We start from the raw sequence: 27,195 nt of genomic DNA, 5'->3' as shown, positions 1-27,195 counted from the left end.
GGGGCGGGACCACCGGCTCCAGGGGCCGGGGAGGGCCGGGGGCCCGGCTTTTGCCTTGGTTTCCGCCCTCTGCCCTGGGGGGGGGTCCCGAGGCTTTTTCCCGCAGGGCCGGAGCGGGGTGGCCCGGGGGGCCTGGGGTGGATGTTCCCCCGGGCCGGGGGGGCCGGGAGTTTGAGGAGGTGCGGGGAGGCGCGGGCTTCGGGCTGCAAGAAGCGGCGGAAAGGCCCAGGCGGGGCCCCGGGGGGGGGGGGGGGGCCATTTGGGGTTTGGTGGGCCCTGGAGAGGGGGAACTGTTTGACGCTGGGGCGTTTGGGGGTTCAGGGTGGGGGCAGAGGGGCTGGGTGGGGGTGAGTCCGTGTTGTTTCAAGGATACCTTGCACTTGGGGGGGCTCGGGGGGCGGTGGAGCGGGGGGTAATTGGGTCTGACGCCGGTGGCCGCCAAGGTGGGCGGCGCCAGACTTGTGTTTCTAGGAAGCTGGGAGTTTATGGGCTGGTGTAGTTATTCAGCGGACTGGGAGTTTGCACCGCCTTGGAGAGACCGCGTTGCTTGGGTCCGTCTGTTTGTTTTTCACCTTACCTGCCCCCTAGACACCCCCCCACATTCGAGAGCCGTGCCAGTGGTCTGGGCGTGCGTGTAAGTTGAGTTTGGACCGGCGTGGCCTCCTTGGGTCTGGCCACACACTCGGCTGGTGGACGGCGGTGCGCACTTGTGTTCGCGCCGCTGGCGGCTAGTAAGGGTGCGCCACATAGAACGCGAGAGAGAGTCCCACCCTTCACAAGGCTGCCGTCCCCTACGGCGGCTCCCCGTCTCAAGACAGTATTACGGAGCTGGCCCGTGACGCGTCCTGTCAGCCGTCTATCGTGCTGATGAGTGTAGCTAGCACATTACAATAGCTCGAGCGCCCTCTGCAGCGGTGATCGCCTTCTGCATCCGCTTACTGCCCCGTGTCCCTCCTTGACCGCCCTCCCACCACGCTATCCCCACTTTGCCTCAGGATCTTTGCAAACTTGCCAGTCATAGCTACCCCCACGCCCTGCTGCCAGACTTGCAGTATTAGCCACCTCATCATCGGAGAAAGGGTATGACCTGCTGCCTGGACCCCTACCCTGGGTTTGCACCCTGCCTACCCGTGCGTAACCTCTCAGTCCGTAGCTTCTAGGCTCTGCCCACGCGCTGGGCTTCCCGCGCAGAGAGCTCCGGCTCGTGTGGCCTTAACCGCGAGCCCGTGCTCTTTACCGTGTGGGTACGGCTGTGTCTGTCCCCCGCGCTAACTTCAGGCCCTTGCTCCCTTGCTGCTCCATGGCCCTCAGTGAGAGTATTGAGAGTATTCCTGTTGGGCTCCTGGCTTTCTGCCCTTTTATAAGGAGCGCGTGCGTGTGCGCCAGCTCTAGGGATCGCAGTTGGGCCCAGCATGCGGTGCAGTCCATCTCGCCTAGATTCAACCGCCCAGCCGAAAGGCTGTGTCTCCAAATAGTCCCGGCCCCTTCCTGGCTGTTGTAACCCCTCAGGCGAAGAGCAGGGATCCACCCTGCTACGTCTCTAAATACAAGGAGACTGTGCTTAGCACAAATTCTGCACTTTGGTTAACAGTCATACAAAGCCAATGAAGTGACTCCATTTTTAAATAAAAGTATGCCTAACTGAGTGAAAATTATGGTCGAACTCTCTTCTAGAGCAATTGACCTTTCTATGATATCGATTTTTACAGTCAAGTATATGTCCCCACTAAAGTGTGCATCTCAGTCGCGGAGTTGTCCCGACTACCCACTACCGTGGCGTGAGCACGACTCACGGGGGTCGCAGCTGTGCCGTTAGCGTATCCAGCCGACAGGTTACCCCCCGAGGCCATTCCGACTAGCCCCTCGTGGAAGTCTGGGTAACCAGATTCCCAGTGCCTGATGGGCAAAAACATTGTCCAGGTGGTTTGGGGGGGGCGGGGGTATATGTCATCAGTCTCCCCCCCACTCCCTTCCTCCCTCCCTCCTGAAAGTAACGCAACAATTAGTCCCGACGCTTTTCTCCTGGGAATGCGCCGTCGCAAGACACCCACAGCACACGCAAGCATGGCAGCCTGCTGAGACGTCTCCCTGCTCGCTGTCGTGAGTATTTGTCCAACTCAGCCAGCCAACGCGCCTCGGGCCTTATACCCTGAAACAAGTTAGTGTTTGCCAGAACCTGGGCTAAGAGACAGCAGCAACAGAGGACGATTGTGAGGAGGACATGGACACTATGATGTTCCTAAAGCATGGGCTGTGGCTGAACTGGACTTCATGGCGCACGGGGTTGTTGACTACAGTGGAACACCATTTGGGCCGGCAAAAAAGTACAGGACTGGTGGACAACTATGTTGCAGTATGGATGATGCGCTCTCGTCGGGCTGCGAATTTTCAATCATAAGCGGCCACTTCCCTCTTGAACTCTGTGAGTTGCTTTTCACCCACCCTGAAGTTGCATGACATACCCAAGATGAGCACAGCCCTGACAGTGAGGAAGAGAGGCGATAGCCCTGTTGAAAGCTTGCAGGTCTGAATGTACCCGTCAATTGGAATCAACTTGGAGCGCAAAATAAAATCGTATCTTGCGCGATGAAGCTGCTGTATCTTTACCAAGTAGCCATGCAACCACTGACGGTTCTGCCTATCAAGGGTAGTGAACTCTGGGAAATGTGCAGGGCATAGTGATGTGCTTTACGCACAGTGTTCCACAATACAATAGAATAGGGGGCATATGTAGACTGTTCGCATATCGCCTATCTTGCCACCGGCCCACCTTCCGTAACAGACATAATACTGCAAGGGGTCCACCTCTCAGAGTGCTGCAAGCACTGTGGATCACAAGGGCTTTTCATGGACATCAGTGTGGGATGGCCTGGAAAGGTGCATGACGCTCACTCTTTAAAAACTCCAGGCTGTGAGCAACTGCAAGAAGGGATTACCCCTCCCCAGGACCAGAAAATTACTGTTGGGAGATGGTTGATAAGTACCAATCAGTATCCTTGGAGGACCCAGTCTCCCTTTGCTCTGTGACCTCATGAAGCCATACGCAGCAGCCTGCGGACGTAGTAAGGAGCAGTTCAACTATAGGCGGGATCAAGTGCAGAATTGTGTGTAGAATGTGCCCTTGGACTTAAACAGCTCGTTGCGCTGTGTGACTAGAGCCTAGGTTAGACGTCAGCGCAACCAAAAATCCATTTCCTTTTTAATCCCAGCTGACGTGCTGCATCGTTCCTAAATATCTGTGAACGTCCAGCCCGAGCGGACGCCCTTAACAGTGGCTGAGGTCTGAGGTCCAAATCCACCTAGCTGACATGCTTTGTGCTGCAATGATCCAGACTACTTGTACTGGCGTGTTGATCCACAGATGTCTACTGTGCAGCGATGACCAACCCCAGCGCCCCTCCGCATAAACCTTCTAAGCCAAAGCTTCAGAGTCCCTCCAGGCAGCGTTCATCGCGCATAGACCCTGGAAGGATATCCCACTCCATCCCCAAGACCTGTTACCAGACTTTCCCCCAGTAGCTGTATGTGCCTCGCGAATCACTTCCAAAGTCAATTCAGGGCAAACTCAACCCCATATAAGGATACAACCTCTCTGCTTAACACCCTGATCTCCTGTGTCAGTACAAAATGTGTTATCTCACTCCGAGAGAGTGGCCTTCGTCTGCTTCAGGTGGGATCCCATCCTTGAGGGTAGTGGTCTCCCAGGGTGATGAAAAGGTCGCTTGTGTCGCGTGCCAGACGCCGCAGACACAGATTCACAGCGGCTTGCACTCGCTGGCTGCATCCCTACCGCCTCCTCTCTTCCTCTCAATCCACACAAACCTCCTCCCATGTTGCGTAAACTCGCCCACCTTGTGGTCCCACAGCGTGGTAGTAGTAGGGTCCCCCCGTCCCTAGAATGGGCCACTGCAGTTGTTTCATAGAAGCAGCAAGTATGGGGCTCTGACCAGAGTGACCATTTACTTTGTCTTTTGGGTCGCTTGGCGCTGCGCTCCTTGACTTCATGCGCACTGCTGCGTGTCCCTGTTATCAGCCCTCCTGTCCATCATGCCCTGGACAATTGTTGGCCATATAATAGTGAATTAAGCATTTCTTCTTTTTTGATCGAGTTCTGCCTGCACAGATTCGGGCTTTTATTTCCCCATACAGGCAATCAATCCAGCGTCTCCTGTTTGCCCATGCCTTAGAGCCTGTTTGTCAAGTTCAAGACTGTAATGCTCCACCTGTGTGGCATGCTGATCTCGCCACGCTGATACTCACCCAATAGAAATGGACATTCAACCCAAGTTCCCAGGCTTTTACGCGTGTCCCGGGCCCCACCGCGCTGCCCCGCGGGCTGCAGGGCTGGAGCAGCCCCCGCGCTGCGCTCCCGGTCCCGGCCATGGCCCGTGTGCAAACATCAAGGGCTCCTGCCCAGGCTGCTGCACACGGACGGGGCGTCTCCTCCCCAGGCCCGGCTCCGTGTGCAGCGGCCTGGTTGGTGCGGGCCCCGCGCAGGGTGTTTGTGACACGCGGGGAACCCAGCGGGGCCGGGAAAAGCCGCCTCCACCCCCGAGCCCCTGGGCGAGCCGGTGCTGAACGGGCCCCGCCAGGGGAGGATGCTCAGTAGCTGGCTGCTGCCCTCGCTTTTCCTCCCGGGGAATCTGCTCCCTGCTGCTCGTGCGTGGGGAGGTGGGGGCTAAAGGGGGCAGATCACAGGGGAGGGGGGCACAGGAGAGTCAAACGGGAAGGAGAGGAGACAAGGGGTGCAGGGCCAGCCAGTGGCAGAGTGGGCCAAAGTGACCCCCAAGGGGGTGAGCCCATTTGCATTGTTTGCAAAAGTTCAGGTTGGGGGGGAAGAGGCGTTTGGGGTCCCCCTCCCTCTCTGCAGGGCAGTAGCCTCCGAGCTCTTTGCTTAAAGGCACTTTGCAGCCCATCTGCTAGACAAAGCCGCTGCTTCCCTGTGGGAAATGAGGGATTGAGCTGCTGGAGGAGACTGGGGACACACCCCTCCAAGCATTGTCATTGTCACACGTGGTTAGTGTTTCAAGGGATCCCTTCTCAGGGTATGGCTCCACTTGCAGCTGTACAGCGCTGGGAGTTAAAGCTGTCTTCCTACAGCTGTGTAGGGAAAGCGCTGCAGTGTGGCCACATTTGCAGCATTTGCAGCGCTGGTGGGAGTGGCTGAACAGCAGGACCGGCGCTAGGGGTTTGAGCACCCTAGGCGCACGTCCATTTTGCCACCCTGCGTGCTGATCCCCCGGCTCCGCAGTCCTGCCTGTGGCCGGTCGGCTGCTCCCGCGGCTCCGGTGGAGCTGCTGCAGTCATGCCCGTGGGAGGTCCACCACAGCCGTGCGAGCAGCCGACCGTCCGCAGGCACCACTGCAGCAGCTCCACCGGAGCCGCCTGCAGCCTCCCCTGGCAAAAGCCACCCCCTAATAATGCTGGCGCCCTAGGCAATTGCCTAAGCTGCCTAAATGCAAGCGCCGGCCCTGCTGAACAGGCATTCTGGGATACCTCCCAATACCTCTGGAGGTATTTGCAGCGCTTTTGGTGGCCACACTGGCGGAGCAGCATTGCATCACCAGCGCTGCAATCGTTATACCCCAGGCAGAGCAGGAGTACGGCCAGCGCTGCAGCCAGGGAGAAGCAGTGCTGTACGTGCCTTGCAAGTGTGGATGGTGAGTAAGTTGCAGCGCTGTAAACCCACCACCGGCGCTGCAACTCTCCAGTGTAGCCAAGTCCTCAGTGTATATGTGTGTCTGGACAGAGCTGTCCTGGCCTAGCGCATGGTCTGGTTGCAATCCGCCAGAAAGGTGGTTAAATCCTTTACTTTTCAAAATGTTATTTTTGGTCCTTTTAGCACTTCATCGTTTATCTTCATAATCGTGGTGCAAACGGGTGTGATTCTGCAGCTTTGTGCATATCTTTAACAGCCAATAAGCACTGAGAAGATCACGTTGCTGGGAATTTCAGCCATCGCATCTCACAGTATTTCTGGGACAGCACTTTCTGTTTGTATTGTAGTTTTAATGTTTAAAAATCATTTTTAATAACAAGTTTATTCTTTGGGAGCCTGCAGGGTCAAGGCCGACCCATTTCCTGGGTTGGTGTCAAAACATCTCATCTTTCCTTTAATCCACCAATGGGGACTGCCTTTATCCACTGTTGCTTTTCCTCTCAGTTCAGCACTTTTTCACGTCACCATTTTTAAAGGTTGGAAGCACCTAGATGCTTTTGAAAATCCCACTAATTCCCTAAAAACCTTTAAAAATCTGGTCCCGGAGGCATGATAATATCTTGTATGAAATCCTTCTGTAATTTTTACTAAATATAGGCATATAAGCCCAAGGTAAATTGAGTAGTCAAGTATTCAAGAATCATGAGTTATGCACCCAAAAGACATGAAATTAAAATAAATAAATACATATTGGATTCTTTTTTATTTGCCTTTAGGGAGCACTAGCTTCATACTTTTGCTGTTTTCACTCCCAAAGAATCCATATACCTAAAACAGTCATAGTTTCCTATAACATTCAGTACCATTTTGGACTTTCAGTAACATGTGACCCCTCATCCCAATTCTTTTGTAATCGATAACTTATTTTTAATATTTATTCTTGTAAATAATTCCCTAACCTGCACACACCAAAAGGCACATGCTCCTCTTCTATTCCTTCATTTGTTAAGAATATATGAACGGCCAGACGGGGTCAGACCAAACGTCCACCTAGCCCAGTGTCCTGTCTTCTGGCAGTGGCCAATGCCAGGTGCTTCAGAGGGAATGAACAGAACAGGTAATCAAGTGACCCATCCCTTGTCACCCATTCATATACAGTATGAGCTTGACTACAAAAGGGGGTGAAATTGTACTATAGGGTTTTAATTAGACGGAATTAAAAAACACTAGAAATCATTGCTCAGTGAAAATATATGGGTTGGTATTGCTGTTTGTGGATGTGATGTGGGCAGATCAGGTGACAGCTCATGCCAAAGCCCCAGGCGTCACCAGAAACTTACAGATTCATAGCTGGAAGCCAGGCCAATCCACGTGCGTGTTAGTAGAGATCAAAGTGAGTGTTAAATGTATACAAGTGTATTTGGTGAAAACGTAGGGGATGCTGCATGCATTGAACATTCAGGTATCTCTATTCTGTTACAATGTAATAGCAAAGATTTACATCGTATATACCCCTGTAACTAACTAATCCATCAAACTAGAAAGAAAACTTTGTAGATTGCCACGTATACGCAGGGGCGAAAGAAAATGCAGGCCTGTTATTTACCAGGCTGCACGTGGCAACAGACTATATAGGTAAGAGATGCAAGGAGAGTATGGGTCACGAGGCAGACTGCAGAGACACACACACACACAACTAAAATCAATCAATTTAAAATTTTATTGGGGATAGTTACAAGGGGTAAGAGAGCAGCTTATGATTAGCTAATAGAGTTAACAAAACCTAAAACACACAATGCCTAAAATATCTACTAACAATATTTACAAACAAAATGCAGCATTTAGTAATAACTGATACTTACAAATACAAACCAACACATCACGACCGGCAAACGTAGAAGCTCTATTTGAAACACGTGAGCTGAGAGAGAGGCTTCGAGGTGATCAGGCTCGGTTACGGCATACACGGCATACACGGGATACACGGGACACGTTTTCTCCTCTCTCTGCCTGCACATGGCAGGGCAACCCCTAAAGTACTCACTATGACATCACAGAAGTGTCATAGGGGACGGGGCCCAAAACCTGTGTGTGTTCGCCTCTGATTGGCACAAGCAATGTTTACACCAAATAGGGGAGCAGGTGCCAAAAGGTCTGGCTTCGCCCCCAAAAGGTGAGGTGATGCATATTGTTGTAGAATGCGTTTAACACTGAATGATAAAGGAAGAGGCCAGGGCAATACCGGTATGGGCAAGTGTTACAGGATGCAGACAGGAACCCATTCTAACAAACTTGTGTAATGCAAAGGAAGAACTTGAACAGGCAAGTGCTAATTTCAAAGCCAGTGGTCACTGTTTGTGATGATCAGAGATCAAAGACACTAAATGCATTCCTCGTTCTCCCTCATCGAAGAAACACCCAGCGTGGGTGGTGACTCTGTCAGCTTGTTTTCTGTGAGAAGAAGCTAAAAGTATGGATGCAAGGAAAAATTCTTCATGTCTGGACTGTTTGGACTCTTACAGGACAGAGTAACCAAATGAGAAGACAGAGATCCTCAGTGTTCCTCTGGGTAGACCTAAAAGACTTGTGGGAAACTGGCAGATGACTACATCTCTGCTACCATTTGGGATTATAGACTGTGACTCACCTGTACAAACAGGTGCTGACTTTCCAATATGCCGGCAGGTGCTTGGCCCCCACACTCTGCCCCAGGCCCCACCCTCACCCACCTCTTCCCACCCCTGCCACACCCCCTCCCCTAAGCATGCTGCATCCTAACTCCTCCCCTCTCCCCCTACACCCAAGTCTCCCATGCCCCACAAAGCAGCTGATTGCAGTGGGTGGGAGGCATGATCAGCAGGGCCCACGGGCAGGCAGATGGAGCTGGGGGGAGGGGGAGGTGCTAATAGAGGGGCTGCCAGTGGGTGCTTAGCACCCACCATTTTTTTCCCATGGGTGCTCCAGCCCCAGAGCACCCACAGAGTTGGCACCTATGCAGCTGTACATATATTTCACCAGGGTTAACTGCTCAATAACTCTCGTATCTTTTCCCAAGCTAATAAACCTTTAGCTAGTTTACTATAGAATTGTCTACCAGCGTTGTCTTTGATGTGAGATCTAGATGCAAATCGACTTGGGGGACTGACGGTCTCTTGGTACCAGGTATCAGAGGGGTAGCCATGTTAGTCTGTACCCACAAAAACAACAAGGAGGCACCTTAAAGACGAACAGATGTATTAGGGCATAAGCTTTCGTAGGTTAAAAACCCCACTTCTTCAGACGCATGGAGTGAAAATTACAGATACAGGCATAAATATACAGGCAGTATTGACAATGCTAATTCAGTTGGGGAGGATATAGTCCACTCCCCATAATTGATGAGGAGGTGTCAATACATCGGTTTTGTAAAAATTGCTCACTACAATTTTTGGGTGTTGGCTTCACATCTGACAGTCTGCCCTGAGGTAGGCACTCCTGGCCATCGGCATGACTGTGGATACCGAGGATAACATAACCGAGAAATAGAGTTAAATTATAGCATGGGGGTGGTAATATTTTAAATTTATATTCATTTTCCATGTAACTGCTCTCTCATCGGTGTAACATGGTCTGCAGTGAGGGTTAAGTCCGTACAAATTTTCCACAGCCCTGAGTGACGTCATTATACTGACATAACTGTGGAGTGTAGACGACAGCTTGGGCTCCTATTTTGGTGTCTCTGGGCCTACTGCACCCTAAAGAACAAAAAGACAGATAACGACAACCCAAAATTCTTAGGTTTTTTTTTTAAAAAAGAGTCATGCCTTGGTGTATAACTCAAGATGTTTGAATTTGTGTGGTTGTCAATCTATTTTGGAGTTGGAGACGTATGTTCAGCAAAAATTACAGTAGATGTTTGCTTTCGAGAAGGATTTCATAGGCGATAGTATACTGCCTTTAGTGAATATTTACGAGCCAAGTCCTACGCACAAGCAGTGACTGGATTGAGAGGCAAAGGAACCATTGAGACAGGAAATCCTCTTGGTGGATCAAATGAAAATGAAGAAAAGCTTTGAGACCAGTCAAGGAAATCCATCAGCCTGGAAGTCACATGATGCAAATTTGTGGTGTAGAAACAAGAACAAAAATTTAAAAATCACGGTAAAAACATAGGCAGTGTGTAGGCCTGGCTTGACGTAACTAACTTGTCTCATGTCTTAGTGGGAATAACTGGCGGGGTGAATGGAAGGTTAAGTTGCAAACAGGGGCTTGGCAAACATTATGTCTGTGCTAGCTAAGGTAAGCAGCAACATCCTGATGGTTGGGGCTATGGACAAGATAAACCTGGAATGTAAAGATCTGATTTCACACGAACAGCACATGGACAGGGAATGCTGCACAGGGATTGGTTCCTGCAAAGTAACTAAGCCAATCCAAGAATGTGTGATTTAATCATATAGCAAATGCAATGTAATGTGTAAACATACATAGAGGAAGAGGTCATCAATGCAACTTTGGATGTTTGGTACACCCTATCCCCATCCGCTACGCTCGAGTCTGATCAATTCAACAGTGCGCAAACCGCAGGAACCTGAATGACATAACTCAGAGCCATACTGAGTGTTTGGGAAGCAGGTGTTGAGATACATCATCCTGTGGGAAGTGAAATAAAAAAGCCCCTCTGACCACTCACCAGAGTTTTGCAAACACAGCAGGTGTCTCATCCCACCTAGTGTAACTTTTATCTCTTCTGCTTCTCCTTGGGCCAGGGTTTTCCCCTCTGCTACTATCCGGTGGTGCCTCGATCCTGTTCTTGATCCCGGCTCCTACACCTAACTCTGTCCTTGATTTTGCACTTCGCTCCCTCTCCTTCCCCTGCTTCCAGCTGTGCAGCCAATTTGCCCCCCACCCCCTTGCCCCATAAGCAACAGGGAGCAGATTGCTACACCCAAGGGAGGCAGCAGCTGCAACTGAGCATTCTCAGTTCCAGTGATGCAGGGGTGCTGGAACAATTTGTATAGTCTATTCCTCTCCTTAAATTTGTATCTATGGCCTTTCACATACAAATCCATATTCCCAAAGCCACCATATAAGAGGGAGATACTTGAACCATAATGGCCTTAGTTTACTGACCACTGGGGCAGACTGCAAGACTCTTTTTCCTAACCTAGAAGAAGTTTTAGGACTGTTTTCAGAGCTCCAACCTTCTTAACATTTGTTTTTGCCACTGCTTAGCAAAGGAACACCTGGAAGCAGGAGGGAAATTGATCTTAGTTCACTGAGCTCCTTCTAGCTGCAGTCTATTGCACAACACTAAAATTTGTCAGACAAAGCCAGTGTTAAATGCCAGGATCTTCTGCAGAAGTAGTGCCGTGGCATCTCGCCTTGCCAGTTCACACCCTAACAGGAAGTGAGGGTAGGGGAAGGACTGCAGCTGTAGTCAACACCATAGCACCGATCTCAGCTCTGAGCAGTGGGGATCTCCTTCCTCTGACACCAATCCCCCGGGAGTCTGGCTAAGCAGAATTGAGTCAACTTCTAATATATGTTACACAAATCCCTCCATAGTAGTAAAGATATGTATCTGCAAGAGGAAAGGAGAGAACTTCTCTCTGTTCTGTAAGCAGCTAGCGATTAGATGAGAGCACAGGGCTAGGTCTCAACATCACTTTTAAATAGTTAATGAGACAGTTTCTATTGACAGGTATGGAAAAAATATCAGGATGCTGGAATCTTTAGTCCGTATCCCTTTTATTTAAGAAAAAGGCCTATTCCAAATAAATAACAGGTATCTTCAGTTATAGTTTCAGACAGCTGCAGTGGCACAGGAGCCAGCCAACAGAGCTGTAAACAGGGGAGTTTGGAAGGGGAGTTTTGGGGGGAAGACTAAGAGAGGCAGGTAGAGGAACAGACACGCTAGTGAAGGGAGCGTGTGGCATTCTGGCAGTGTTTTGATGCTCGTTGAGGGTTTGTTTCAGACTAATAGGATTTAGGTGAGAAGGCTATGACAGATACAGAGGCAGCAGTGGTAGTGACCCAAGCAGTGGAAGACACAATGAAGATGACTGGATGTGGAAGCTGCGACATGTACATGATCCTGGAGGGGGTACCTGAAAAAAGTTTCGTCTGCATGAAGTGCTGCCCGATAGAGCTGATGGAAGAAAAGATCCGAGGACTGGTAATGCAGGTGGAAACTCTGGTTGAGTTTAGAAAGGAGTTTGAGCAGATGATGGAGCAAAGACATGAAGAAGCTGAAGGGAAAAGCTCAGACTTGCAGATGGAAACAGGACCAAAGAATTCTGAGGAGGGACTGCTGGGTGAGGAAAGTGGACGGTGGAAGCATGTGACTATGAGAACCAGGCAGAGGAAAAGACGGGCCAATGAAGGAGAAACAGAGCTCAGGAACAGGTTTGTGGAGTTGGAAAATGAAGAAGGGGCACAGCAGGTGGTCGCTGAAGGTGAGAAGACCAGGAAGAAGAAAAGAGCAGCTAGTGCTATAGGAAGAGGGTAAGAGTCAATGGAAAGAACAGAAGACGGGACTCAGAGCAGTGCTGACCATCCAGTTGTTTCCCTTCCTTTAGAATAGTTACTTGGTTAAAAAAAAAAATTCCCCTCAAGTTTGTCTCCCATGAGAGACTCTCCCCTGGCATTACTAGTGCAAAAAAGCCAGCGGCTTCAGGATTCAAGGAATGTGCTTCCTGTCAGGACTTTATGACAATGTCCAATGGACACACACTGCATGAAGTTCCTTGGTGAGGCACATGTCCTTGCCAAGTGTGTCCACTGCACGAGCCTCAAAACCAGGGCTCGTCCTGACAGGGACCTGCGGCTGAAACTGCTTCTCATGCAGAAATCCCTGCAGTCGCCTCTGGAGATGGGCAATGGCAAACTCTCTCACTCACGCTCCCCGGCCAGGTCCGAACCGACCGGGAGCCCGGCTTCACCCTCTCACGTGAAGATGCAGGAAGCCCTAATGTCTCCTCTCAGAGACACTCAAGAGGGTAAAGGATCTCCTGCAGGGTCTTTACCCTTGGTGCTGTCAAAGCCGAGAGCAGGCAACTCTGACCACCCCTGCACTTTACAAGCAACTCTCACAGGGCTTTAAAGCAGGGATTTGACTTCCTGCAGTGGGAAGCTCTCCTCGGAACCGGTTCCCCCAGCGCCAACAATGGACCCAGTGCCGACAATGCGTTCCTCCTCTGGCATCGAGCCTCCCTGCTACCCCCTCCCCCCAGCAGATTCAGACCCCCTGTGGGGCTCTCACAAACGGCTCTCGGCTCCTGCAAAAGGGAAACTAAAATCTCTCTGGGCTGCCGCTCAGACTTCCAGGGCCAGTGCTTCCATTTAGGTGACCTAGGTGGTCGCCTAAGGCACCAGAATTTTGGGGGGGCAGCAATTCTGCAGTGGGGGGTCCCTCTGTGCTCCGGGTCTTCGGCGGCAATTCTGCAGCGGGTCCTTCACTCGCTCCGGGACCCGCCGCTGAAGTGCCCCGAAGACCGGAAGCACGGAAGGACTCCCCTGCCGCAGAACTGCCGCCAACGACCAGGAATGTGGAAGGACCCACGCCTAGGGCGCAAAAAACCCTGGCGCCGCTCCTGCAGATTTGTCGCTCTACATCACACCAGCCTAGGGAGCAGCAGCAATTCCTGCATCTACAGGATCTCTCTGTGGCCCCTAAGCTGACTCTCTGCTCCTGGACTAGGAGCACTCACTGTTTGAACAGCAGCTCTCCCCACGTGATCTGGATATTTTCACTGATAGTGAGAACGGCACACAGCAGCAGGCAGAGTTCTCCCTGCCTGAGTCTTCCCCCCTACCGGAGCCATACATACCCCAAGGTATGGGGCATCATAAAAATCAGCCTCAGTTTCCCTACTTTGTCCCCCAGTGGCCAGGACCCATCTTTTTCCTACCCGGTGCCCTGGCCTCAGTGGTACCCGTGGTCAGCTCCTGCCACCACTCCTCCTTGCGCCCCTTCTACCAAATCGCAAGCTCATCCTATGCCTATATCCCCAGCTCTATCAACTTCTAGAGCTCCTGAACCCCCTCCTGAAGATGTGGGCTATGAACCTTTCCTGTTTTATTGACTCCTGCCTCACCATCAGCTACAGAAGTCACCCTTTCGCTTCCACCTCCACAAAACGTGGATAACTTTATGGAATTTCAGGAATTTTTTGAGAGAATGGCATTCAGCCAGGACATCCCTTTGTAGGAAGTCCAGGAGACACAACATAGGCTTCTCAAAATCCTCCAACCTTCTGCACCTTCAAAGATGGCACTACCCATAGAGAAAGCTCTCCTAGAATCAGCTGGTACTCTCTCACAGACCCCTGCCTCCATTTCACCAACATGCAAGAAAACTCAACATAAATACTACGTGCCCATGAGGAACATCGATTTCTTATTTTCCCACCCACAACCCAATTCTATTGTGCAGATGCAGCAATGCACAGAATAAAGCAGCCACACTACGGGCCCACTCTGCAGGACAAGGACCTCAAACGTCTTGACCTCCTGGACCGCAAGGTTTATACTCTTCAACTTCGCAATTTAGAATTGCAAATTTATTCCACCCTCTTTGAAAGCTATGACCATGACAACTACAACAAGCTCTTTGATTGCCTCCCATATACTGAAGGACAGGAAAGTGGACTTCCAGTTAGTCCTCGTCAAAGGTCAGTTGGTGTCTAGGATGGCACTACAAGCAGCCATGGACATGACTGATCTAGCAGCCTGTATCACTGCAGTGGTGATGCACTGGTCTTCTTGGCTCTTCGCATCGGACCCAAAGATTTCCGGTCCGAAGTGGAGAGTCTCCCCTTTGACAAAGATAACCTCTTTTCCAAAAAAAAAAAAAAAAACCCCAAAAAAACAGATGAAATCTTTCACGCTATGAAAGATTCTAGAGTCACTTTGTCCACATTGGGCATATACCTGCCCCTCCCCAGGAGACAATGGTATCAACCTTACCAAAGGCCCAGCATACAACAATATCACTGACCCCAGTCCAGACCGTATGACACTGGGAAAAACCACAACAGACCTCCTAGACGCAGGCAAAACCAGGCGCAACCAACTACTTCCCACCATAGGGTAACAAACAATTTGAAGTGCTGGTTGGGGGTCCGTACAACCACCCCTTGACTCCACCACCTATTTGCCCATTTGGCTACCGCCTCCAGACTTTCCACCATGTCTGGCAACAGATCACACAGGACCGCTGGGTCCTGGAAATAGGCTCAGTCAGGTTACTCCATCCCTTTCTATATTCCTCGCCCACCCTTTTCTCCTTCCCTGTCCCTCTTTGGGACCCCTCTCACGAGCCCCTTCTCTGCTTGGAGGTGGCTCATCTTCTCCACCTAGATGCAGTCGAACATGTGCTGATGCAACATTGGGGAAAAGGATTCTACTCCCAAAAGAAAGGCGGGGAGTGGAGACCTATATTGGACCTACGCCAACTAAACAAGTTTGTACATGTACAATAATTCAAGATGGTCACATTGGGCACAATACCCGCACTGCACAAGGGGACTGGTTTACAGCCCTCGCTCTACAAGATGACTATTTCCATATATACATTCATTCAACCCAGCAGACACAGTTTCTGCATAACACTGACTGCATCACCGAATGTATTGGCCTCCCTACATTGGTAGACAAAACCAGAGAACCTATGCACGGACGTTCCCTTCCATCCACACTCCCCAGTACTCATGCTTCCCAGATAGATCACAGAGAGCACTTAGGTGACCACAAGGCACGGGCACGATTGTCTGCACATCAATCTCCTAGAACTCCGAGCTGTCAGGCAGGGAGGAGCACAATCTCACTCCGTATGCAGAACGGCCATTAAACTATGGAACTGGTGCATACATCATCACATAAAAGTCACCATTTCCTACCTGCCCATGTGTCACAACACTACCGCTGACACACTCAGCAGACACTTCTCCGAGAAACACGAATGGGAATTACATTCCCTGATACCCCAACAGCTGTCCTCCCACTGGGGCACTCTGTCAATAGACCTGTTTGCCGCTCCGCAAAACTGCAAATGCCATCTATTTTGCCCCAGAGCAGGACTTGGAAACACACCTCATTCCCTGGAACAACTCCCTCATGTACGCTTTTCCACTGATTCCACTCACACACAGGGTTCTACGCAACATTACGGAGGACAAGGCCCGGGTCATACTTATTGCCCCAGCTTGGCCCAAGCAGACATGGTATCCTTATCTGCTACACATGTCCATCATCCTTCCTGTACTCTCCCTGACAGATCACATCTCCTCTCCCAGAACTGTGGTTGGCTTCTTCATCCACAGGTCTGGAAACTCCAATCTCATGGCGGTGTTCTTTCATGGTTTCAATCCCACGAATTAGCCTGCTCAGAACAGATATGACATGTTCTCCTGCACAGTAGAAGGGACTCCACTCCTAAGACTGACCTGCAAAAGGGTAAATGCATCTGCATCTGGTGCTTCCACAGATGCATAATACCCCAGACTGCAACCCTCCTTGACATCTTAGATTATCTTTTCAAACTAAAACAGGATGGGTTTTCACTTAGTTTTATCAGAGTATGCTCGTGGCCCTTACCACCTTCCATGACACTCTGGACGGCTATTCACTTTCGCACACCCCACTATGAACGCTTCCTCACAAACCTGCAAAATCTCTACCCTGAGATTCATTCACCAGTAGCCTCCTGGAGTCTCAACCTAGTTCTCTGCACTCTTTTGAAACCCCTTTTCGAGCCCCTGGCCACTTCATCCCTGCTCCACATGTCCATGAAAGTGGCTTTCTTGGTTGCTGTAACGTCCACAAGAAGGGTTGGTGAAATAAGCACCCTGATGGCCTACTCTCCCTACACCATTTTCTCTAAACACAGGCTTACCATACAAACTTGCCCCAAATTCCTCCCCAAGGTGGTGTCTACCTTCCACCTTAACGAGTCAATAAACTTACCTGTATTCCATCCCAACCTTCACATGACTCCACAGAAAGCTGCATCGCATACCTCGATGTCCGAGGGGCTCGTGCATTCTATCTTGACAGAACTAAACCATTTCATGAATCCCCTAGGCTTTTGTTTCTACTATCAAGAGATCAAAGGGTGACACTATCTTTAAGCAAAGACTCTCCAAGTGGATCTCCGCTTGCATCAGATCCTGCTATCAGACACAGAATGTTCAACCACCAGATGGTGTTAGGACTCATTTTACTAGAGACATGTCAACATCCATTGCCTTCCTCCACAACATACATATGCAAGGCGGCCATGTAGACATTTGACCACACATTTGCCAAACATTATGCTATCACATGGGATACCACAGCAGACACCATAGTCAGCTATACGGTACTGTCTACCTTTGTTCCTCACACAACTCCAAAGTCCCACCAACCATAGTGGGTACTGCTTCACATTCACCTACAGTGGAGCACTCACAGAGACAGCATTCAAAGAAGAGAAAGTTACTCACTTTGCAGTAATTGAAGTTCTTTGAGATGTGGGTGCTCCACTCCCCACTCTCCTCTCCTCTACTTTGGAGTATTAGTGTGATTTTTCCACGGTAGAGAAGGAACTGAGGAGGGTGCAGGACACGTGTGCTCAGGAAGATTCCAACGAGACGAGAGATACCAATTGAGTGCATGCATCCCAGCCAGGCACTGCTACCCCCACAAGCTGCAGGCTTAACTGAAAACAGCTTAAGAAGTGTTCCTGTCTCCTACACTCAGATACCCAACTCCCGCAATCACTCACATCCCTGTAGTTAGAGAACTGATTCCTTGAGGACCTGCTCCATGATTTTTCCAGGGACTGAGGTGAGGCGGACTGACCTGTAGTTCCCTGGATCCTCTTTCTTTCCTTTTTTAAAGATGGGAACTACAGTAGCCTTTTTCCAGTCATCCAGGACCTCCCCCGTTCGCCGTGAGTTTTCAAAGATAATGGTCAATGGCTCTGCAATCACATCCACCAACTCCTTTAGCACCCTTGGATGCAGCGCATCCGGCCCCATGGACTTGTGCTCGTCCAGCTTTTCTAAATAGTCCTGAACCACTTTTCTCCACAGAGAGCTGGTCACCTCCTCCCCATACTGTGCTGCCAAGAGCAGCAGTCTGGGAGCTGATCTTGTCTGTGAAGACAGAGGCAAAAAAAGCATTGAGTACATTAACTTTTTCCACATCCTGTCACTAAGTTGCCTCCCTCATTCAGTAAAGGGCCCACACTTTCCTTGACCACCTTCTTGTTGCTAATGTACCTGAAGAAACCCTTCTTATTCCTCTTAACATCTCTTGCTAGCTACAACTCCAAGTGTTATTTGGCCTTCCTGATTTCACTCCTGCATGCCTGAGCAATATTTTTATACTCCCTGGTCATTTGTCCAGTCTTTCACTTCTTGTAAGCTTCTTTTTTGTGTTTTACGTTCAGCAAGGATTTCACTGTTAAGCCAAGCCAGTCGCCTGCCATATTTACTATTCTTTCTACACATCAGGATGATTTATTTGTTCCTGCAACCTCAATAAGGATTCTTTAAAATACAGCCAGCTGTCCTGGACTCCTTCCCTCTCATGTTATTCTCCCAGGGGATCCTGCCCATCAGTTCCCTGAGGGAGTCCAAGTCTGCTTTTCTGAAGTCCAGGGTCCGTATTCTGCTGCCCTCCTTTCTTCCTTGTGTCAGGATCCTGAACTTGACCATCTCATGGTCACTGCCTCCCAGGTTCCCACCCAATTTTGCTTCCCCTACTAATTCTCCCCTGTTTGTGAGCAGCAGGTCAAGAAGAGCTCTGCCCTAGTTGGTTCCTCCAGCACTTGCACTAGGAAATTGTCCCCTACACTTTCCAAAAACTTCCTGGATTGTGTGTGCACCACCGTATTGCTCTCCCAGCAGATATTGGAGTGATTGAATTCCCCCATGAGAACCAGGGCGTGTGATCTAGTAACTTCTGTTAGTTGCCTGAAGAAAGCCTTGTCCACGTCATCTCCTGGTCTGGGGGACAAATGAAATGCATACACTCAGCAATGTCATTGGGGAGAGTTTAGGGATATAAAAATCCGGGCAACTATTCTATCTGATGCCTTCCTTTGTGGATTTTATGGGTGATCAAGACAAGGGCATGCACTGAGCCACAGTGTCACACTCTAATGTTATAGAAAGGTCAGGACATCTCCCACTTAATGCAAAGGAAAGATTAAAATCAGAAAAAGGAAAAATAAGATACTAAAATGAGAAGGGGTTGGAACTCTCCAGCTCCTTCAGTCTTTGGACTTGTGTGGTAGGAGCTGTAGCTGTAGTCAAGGAACCAAGAGATGGGGTAACTGGCCCAGCACTCCCCATAGTAGGTTTTATTAGGTAGAGAATACAGGCATACCCTGTCATTGATGTTGTGAGCTCCTTCCCAGTGGGGACCAGTCTCTCTTCGACACCCTGGTGACCTGAAAGGAGGAGTCTCAGCCTTTCCCTTGGTGTTTGTGGATGACGATTCCAGCTTACCTCAATTTATGGTGACTCCTCTGAGATCTTCCAGATAAATCTGATATGAACTATGCCTTGGATACAGCAACAACTGGGCATGTTGTCATGTCTGAGTTAACGACTTGAGATTGTCAAAATAACAGGCTCATTTGAAATGATTTAATCTAAGATTATTAATCAGAGGTTAGTACAGCTCTATGCAGAATACAGAAATAAATAGCTCCATTACTACCCTTTGTTGTCAGATTAAGAGCTGGATCTGCGTCTCTCCTGCATCTGCACAGTTTTCATTCCCCCGAGTTCCCACGTTGGTATCAAGGTATAGGGTTTCAGACAAAGGAACCTAGCTGCCAAGAATATTCTCCCAGAAACATATGTTCTGCTGTCATTTCTGTCCATTCTCAAGTTTACCTGACTCATGGGAGAAGGCATGATTATTTACAGCTGAGAGGACTAACAATTCTTCAAGTTAATATCTTTCAGTGGGTCTTTCTTACCCCACAATCAATCTTCCCTGTTGATTTCCCCAACAGAAAATATCTGTTATAACAATAATCTATATATGCCTATGTTAGCATTTTAGATATATGTTAAGGAGATGGTTTCCAAGAATATCAAGAGTTTTACAGACATGAAGCCACCCTAGATTTATTAAATAAAGCATAATGAATAAATTCCTGAACAGGGTTACACATTGGTCAAGACCTTTGTTCTGGGCCTTCGAATTCAGACACACTCTTTGTTGAAGAAGATAAAGATTCTAAAGAATAGTTTATATATATATATATATATATATATATATATTGTGACAAAGTTCCTCCTCTACCTTGGTGGGTCCTGCGCTTCTTGGCAGATTTGCTCACCTCAGTGATCTTCCCCACAGTCTGAGTCAACTCCTCCTGTGTCTGATCAGGAGTTGGGAGGTTTGGGGGGAACCCGGGCCCGCCCTCTACTCCGGGTTCCAGCCCAGGGCCCTGTGGATCACAGCTGTCTATAGTACCTCCTGTAACAGCTGCATGACAGCTACAACTTCCTGGGCTACTTCCCCATGCCCTCCTCCAAACACCTTCTTTATCCTCACCCCAGGATCTTCCTCCTGATGTCTGATAATGCTTGTCTCCTAAATCCTCCAGCAGCATACCCTCTCACTCTCAGCTCCTTGCTTTCTTGCTCCCAGCTCCTCACTCGCACTCCTTCTCCTCTGGCTCCTCCCTGCCTGACTGGAGTGAGCTCCTTTTTAAACCCAGGTGCCCTGATTAGCCTGCCTTGATTGGCTGCAGGTGTTCTAATTAAAGTAGCTATCTCCACTGCCTTCTAGAAAGATCTTAATTGGCTCCAGGTGCCTTGATTAACCTGGAGCAACTGCCATTTGGTTACCAGGGTCGTAGGGATTTGTTTAGCCTGGGGCTAACATACCTGTTTCTCAGTACTTTACTGTAGCCATCTGGCCCTTCCCCATCACAATATATATGAATCAAATATACCGAACTAATGGTATAACTATTGACTAACAAGTACTAACACCAGTCCTGTAGGAATGAGGCAGACGTTGGGCTGTCAGTTTGGGAAAGTCTCCTTTAACTTAGCAGTTTTCCTAAAATAGCAGTTGTTGGAAAAACATCAATTGTGGATGTGCGAACCCCAAAGATACATTAACAAAAAAGAAAGGGAAAAAAAAGTAAAAGAAAAACAATGTGTGTTTTGAGCTGATTCATAGCTTGGCCTGAGGGTTAAATACCCTTCCTCTAAGAGCTATCATCTTCAAAAGGAAAAGGAATCTTAGCACACACACACAAAAAAAGGGTTGCAGGAATTTTTAAAAGATAAAATACTCACTGGGTTGTGCATTCATCACAATCCTTAGTAATAAGTGTGTGTATCTCATGACACATCTCATGCCTTTCCTTTACAAACAAGAGAAGGTGAGAACTCCATGATCCTTAAAATCTAAATAGGGAAAGGTCACACAAATTGTGTCCTTCAATTGTTTTCCTCTTTACAGACATTTACTTTAGCACTTATCCAAATGAATTCCATTTGAAATACAATTAAATTCTCTATGGAGTTTGTATTCTCAGTTCCATTACTTCATTAACATATTTCCCCACCCCAAGCTTTGGAATAAGGTTTGATGTCAGAACTGCTCTGTCCAAGGGGGATAAATTATCCCAAATAAACTTTTCAGCATTAACCACATAACAAAAACATATACTTCAGTTTACCAATAAAATTCAGGCTAGCACATCATTAGCATCTTACTCTTTAATCAATAAATTCATGTTTAACTTCTTTTTCATTGGTATCTATGATACAACTAAAGATTGCAAAAATCTTATAACTGGCTCTGTGGATATGAGGAAAGTGGTGGATGTGATATACCTTGATATATGGTCTCCCACAGTATTCTTGCCAGTAAGTTAAAAAAGTATGGATTGGATGAATGGACTATAAGGTGGATAGAAAGCTGGCTAGATCGTCGGGCTCAATGGGTAGCAATCAACGGCTCCATGTCTAGTTGGCAGCTGGTATCAAGCAAAGTGCCCCAGAGGTCAGTCCTCAGGCTGGTTTTGTTCAACATCTTCATTAATGATCTGGATGATGGGATGGCACCAGTAGCAAGTTCGCAGATGACACTAAGCTGGGAGGAGAGGTGGATATGCTGGAGGGTAGGGATAGGGTCCAGAGTGACCTAGACAAATTGGAGGATTGGACCAAAAGAAATCTGAAGTAGTTCAACACGGACAAGTGCAGAGTCCTGCACTTAGGACAGAAGATTCCTATGCAGCGCTACGGGCTGGGGACAGACTCTTTGGGTGTCACAGAATTTGTTATCATTAAATATATTTTAAGCAAGAAAATAGTACAGAAAATAACTGATGTTCAGCACGATCCATGGCAATGTGAGAAAAATGGGAATGAGGGAATCTGTGCCCAAAGGAGAACTTAGTGACTCTAACAATCACTTTACAGTGGGAGGAAGAGTAGCAATGAGATGCTCCGGGGTTGTTTAGACAAGGAAAACTGATGGAGCACTGGTGAAGTTCTGAGTAAACCTGCTAGACACCCCCAACAACTATACACAGGCTATGTCTTTACTGCAGGAAGAAGTTGTGGTTTTACATTAAGATAGCTAAGGCCATGGAAAATCTGAGTGGAGATGAGGGACAGGTAATTTTATCTTGCTGGAGCTAGTTTAGGTCACCCCTGTCCCCTAGAGGTAATAGGGAGACATGTTCCCATGACTCATAGAATAAAGGCGTTGATAGAAAGGAACAGAGGATTAATCCCAAAGAATGATGAGCTACAAAAGAGAAAAATGGGAAACCCACCTAGTTCAAAGAGCTTTTAAGAGGGAATTAGCAAAAAACTAGTCAAGAAAAAACAAACAAACCCTGTTGTCAGCCCTTGATAAAATTCTTGTGGTGTTTATTTCCCTTGCAAATTCTCTGATGAGAAGGAAGGGCTGGGTTCTGAGATAAGCTTTCCCACACTCAGAGCATCTACAGTGTCTCTAGGCTGTGTGGACCCTCTGATGTCTAATCAGGTCTGAGCTCCGAGTGAAGTTTTTCCTGCACTCACAGCACTCATACAGTCTGGCTCCCATGTGATTCCTCTGATGTCTCATAGGGTCTGAGCTCCGAGCGAAGCTTTTCCCGCATTCATAGCACTCACAGGGTCTCTCTCCTGTGTGGATCCTGTGAAGCGCAATGAGATCTGAGCTCTGAGTGAATTTTTTCCTGCACTCACAGCATTCAAAGGGGCTCTCTTCCATGTGGATTCGCTGATGTTTCCTAAGCTTTGAGCTCTCAATGAATTTTTTCCCACACTCACAGCACCCATAAGGTCTCTCCCCTGTGTGGATTCTCTCATGTGTAATAAGGCTTGAGCGCCAAATGAAACTTTTCCCACATTTGCAGCATGCATAGGATCTCTCTCCTGTGTGAAGCCTCTGATGTGCAACGAGGTTTGAGCTGCGAGTGAAGGTTTTCCTGCACTCCCAGCATTCATAAGGTCTCTCCCCCATGTGGATTCTCTGATGTTTAATAAGGTCAGAGCGTCTACTGAAGTTTTTTCCACACTCACTGCATGGGTTATTTCTCTCTGCTGTGTGCTCTGATTTTGTGCTGGGCTGTGGTTTCCTCAAGGTAGTCATGAGGTCCCCAATAATTAATGGAACTATTTGTTTTCTCCATTGGTTTGTTTCCCTGCTTCCTCTCTGGCCTGTACTGACTCTCACGACCTTCTCTCTGCTCATGACTCCTGGACACGTCCTCCTGAGATGTCTGCAGCAATGCCACTTGCTCAGCATCTTCCTGTGGAGGTTTCTTCTCCTCGTTCTCACTCACCATACCATCACCTGCTGGGATAGAGAGGGGTTGACTCAGAAACAGGGGACAGCAAACCAAAATACATGCTGGAGAGATGGGAATTAATCAGGAACTGAATTTCCCCAAAGTCTTTCCCACAGAGGTGAGGGAGATCAAGTCTTCCCATAAATCCCACCCAACACACGCAGGGTGGGAAGTCAAGGAGGAAGCTACTGCCAGATGTCACTCAGGATGAGTAGGAAGCCATGAGTGACATCTGCCCTGAGGATACAAACCTGCTGGGGACAATCCTGAACTCGGAGAACTCACAAGGTCTCTGTCGGGAATCTAAGCATTGTCCTTCAGACATGGACAGGTTTTGAATTAGTTCAGTGATTTCTCACCTATGCAGGCACCTTTTGCAATCTCTCTTTCCTCTGAATCGTGGAGATCTGGGACCCCTGGCTCATCCTCTTGTTTCAGATGGGAGATCGCATCAGGTTTGAAAAGCGGAATCTCTGCAGAGGGAAAGAAAATCTGGTGGGTTCGTAGGAGATTTGTCATACACCAAAAATCTATTATTTTAACCCCAGCCCATTCGGAAGTTGCAATATGCTGGGGCGAGCTCCCTAGATCAGGGTTATCAAACAGAGCCTCAGCCAGAATTTACCAAAGAATCACCGTAATACATCAGCAGTCCCCATAAACTCCCCCCACCTCCATTCCCAGCATCTCTTGCCCACTGGCAGCCCCGCCTGTGATGGGTTGGATCACAGAAACCCCCTTGGGACTGCCAACTGATATGCCAAAACTACTTCTGCCCCTACTTTCCCTGCCAGCTTGAGATTCCAGCACCCTGTATAGTTGAGCCAGACATGCCAGTCTGCTCCAACACAGACCCAGGGTCTGAATCATGTTCCCCAAAGCTGCAGACTTAACTGAAAGCAACTTAAGAAGTGTTCCTGTCTTTAACACTCAGATGCTGAACTCCCAATGGGGTCCAAACCCCAAATAAATCCGTAAACTCATAAATTGTTCGCCCTCTACAACCCTGCCAGAGAGATATGCCCAGTTGTTTGCCCTCCCAAGTACTGGGTTAATTAATAAGTAACAAGTGATTTTATTAAATACAGAAAGTAGGATTTAAGTGGTTCCAAGTAGTAACAGACAGAACAAAGTGAATTACTAAGTAAAATAAAATACAACATGCAAGTCGGAGTCTAAGACAGTAAGAATCATAGAATATGAGGGTTGGAAGGGACTCAGGAGGTATCTAGCCCAACCCCCTGCTCAAAGCAGGACCAACCCCAACTACATCATCCCAGCCAGGGCTTTGTCAAGCCTGATCTTAAAAACCTCTCAGGAAGGAGATTCCACCATCTCCCTAGGAGACAGCCCATTTGCCTGCCACCTTTCCCCTTCCTTCTCCAGCTTATCCCATTGCTCTGCTTCCCTGCTGAGAGGAAGGGGCAGGGGATTCTCTTTCCTTGCAGTTGTTTGTTGGCATGTGGAAATGTCCTGACCAGGGGAGTGACTTTTCTCTTTGGATTCTGCATTGATCTGGGTCGGCTTCAGTGTGTCCTTTAATGACTCATTCGGTGCACCCAGCCGGCTACCTGACAGAAACAACTCGAATTGTTGGTCCTGCCCCAAGAGCAGATCAATCCTTTTTTCACCCCAGGTAGCAATGCAAAGGACACAGGGAAACTGAGGCAGGCATCGGCATCATACAACTACTATTCCCCCTGGGTCACACCTGCCTAGCTGACCGTCGAGGTAAGACAAGCAGGAGTGAAGATTGTTATTTTAAAACCCTTTTTTCTCTTACCCTTGATTCCTACTGCAAAACAGACATGACTTTGGAGTGAAGAAGGCTGTTTTGTGACCGTACACAAATGATCGCAGACTGGCAAAGGTGTCTGCACTCAGCTTGGCCTGCTGCATAAGCATGGTGCATCTCTGGGGTATTGTAGCTCAGGGCCTGGTCCAGGAGCAGGAGAATTGCAGAATTTTGCTCCAGGAGAAAGGGACAAGGCCTGATTGGGGAGGGGGACTCAATGAGCTGAGGAAGGGGACAGAGATTCAGCTAGCCCTGTCACTCATTAATACACCCACGCCCCTTCCTCATGCCCCTCTCCACCTCCTGGCACCCCAGACGCACTCACTTCTTATATTGGCTCCTCCTTTCCCACGTCTTGCAGCCCTGCTCACTATGTCATCTCAAATTTCCTGCTCCCCAACCACAGGCACAGACTTCTATTTTTCCCGATGGGTGCTCCACCCCAAGCCCTCCCCCACCCACTTCTCCTGAGGCCCTGCTCTCACCCCGCCTCTTCCCACCTTGCTCCCCTCCCTCCCCCAGTCCCTCCACACCCACCCTCTCTTGGTCCTCTCAGACCCCTCCCCTAGGGTCCCCCTGCCCACCACTGGCTCCTCTTCACCTGCTGCTGAGCGCCTCCCACCAGCTGCCAAAAAGCTGATCAGCAGCTAGCCCTCGGGCCGCCCAACAGCTGTGGCTGGCATGTGCAGAGCACCCCCTATTTTTTTTCCATGGGTGCTTGAGATCCAGAGCACCCATGCAGTCAGCACCTATGTCCCCAACCATTTTGCATCCCTCTCCCCCAAGCAGTCCTCGGTCCCACCTCCCAGAAGCTCCTGCCAAAAAGTGTCCCTTCCCTCCCGCACTGCTAACACCCCCATTTCCTGGAGCACCCACCCTGCCTATACTTCCATCACCACCAGAGCACCTTGGCCTCCCCCTGTGCCCTCCACCACTACGTGCAATTCAAACTGGAGACTGGGAAGCATGAAACAAGCATTAAAAACAAACGTTACTAGAAACTCATATTCTTGCTAAGGTCTTAGCAATAAAAGCCTGATCTTGCCTTCGCTGTCAATACGCTGCTCTGTCCCAACCCCTCTGTGTCAACAGAGAATTGTACGGGGTTGGGGAGCTGAAATGGAGTCCATTTTAGCTCAGTGGAGTCCAGGGGTGACAAAACCATTTGTCTGAAATACAGCTGAGGGGTCCAGCAATAGGAGGGGGGTTATGCAGAGTTCCTTATGAGTCCCTCATAACTTATGTGTTTGCATGTAGCCATAAAAGCCTGTATTCCAAGCCGTCGGGAGGCCATAAGGCATGAAGATGTTAACACAGTATCCTACTGATTCCCGCATGAATTTTGCCCCAGTCCCAGGTGCTGCAAACTTTTCCCATATCAGACACTCAAGATATAGAGTCACATTTCCGGGAAGGGTTATTTTCCAGGGTGTCCTCAGTAGCAGAACGGTCCACTTCCCTTACAGAGGTGATGTTCAGTCAGCATAAATTAGCATACATGGTCGGCTTGCCACCAAAGGCATGGAATAAAATCTCTCTTTGCCATTCAGGTACCACAAGAACTGTTGTGTCCTCCCAAAATGTGGAATGCTTGAAATGACAGAGAAGGCCTGTGGAGTAGGTCCTGGCCATGTTGCTTCCCCTAGAGCCCAAAATGTTCTGTAATTTTTAAGTCACCATTTTCTGTATGGATTTTTCACTGCGATTAATGCAGTAGTGGCCATGGAGCTTCTGGGATCTGCAGCATTCCTCTCACAATATATTGAAGGTCAGTTCACAAAATATCCAATTTTTCTTTCAGATTCCACCAGTATTTTTTTTTCTGAGCTTTTTCATTGAGCCCTGTTATAGTCTTGGCCTTCACAACATCCTCAGGCAAGGAGTTCCACAGGTTGACTGGGCGTTGTGTAAAGAAATAATTCCTCTTGT

The 27,195-nt window shown here is 48.8% G+C and overlaps 2 protein-coding genes and 1 pseudogene across 5 annotated transcripts in view; 1 reads left to right on the top strand and 2 right to left on the bottom strand.

Moving 5' to 3' along the window:
• The window catches only part of LOC116821735 (uncharacterized), a 310,474-nt gene extending 306,091 nt beyond the window's left edge, over positions 1-4,383 (bottom strand). For both annotated transcript variants that reach the window (XM_075070354.1, XM_075070355.1), the window contains exon 1: positions 4,321-4,383. In XM_075070354.1, coding sequence (XP_074926455.1) covers positions 4,321-4,383 — 63 coding nt within the window. The remainder of the gene's footprint in view (positions 1-4,320) is intronic.
• The window catches only part of LOC116816480 (uncharacterized), a 560,774-nt gene that overhangs the window by 345,914 nt on the left and 187,665 nt on the right, over positions 1-27,195 (top strand). The window lies entirely within an intron of this gene.
• Positions 22,518-23,468, bottom strand: LOC142045749 (uncharacterized; annotated as a pseudogene).

This window comes from Chelonoidis abingdonii, chromosome 11 (assembly GCF_003597395.2).
Source record: "Chelonoidis abingdonii isolate Lonesome George chromosome 11, CheloAbing_2.0, whole genome shotgun sequence".
Lineage (NCBI taxonomy): Eukaryota > Metazoa > Chordata > Testudines > Testudinidae > Chelonoidis > Chelonoidis abingdonii.
Note: the sequence above shows the minus strand (reverse complement) of the source record. Positions and strands in the feature narration are given on the sequence as shown.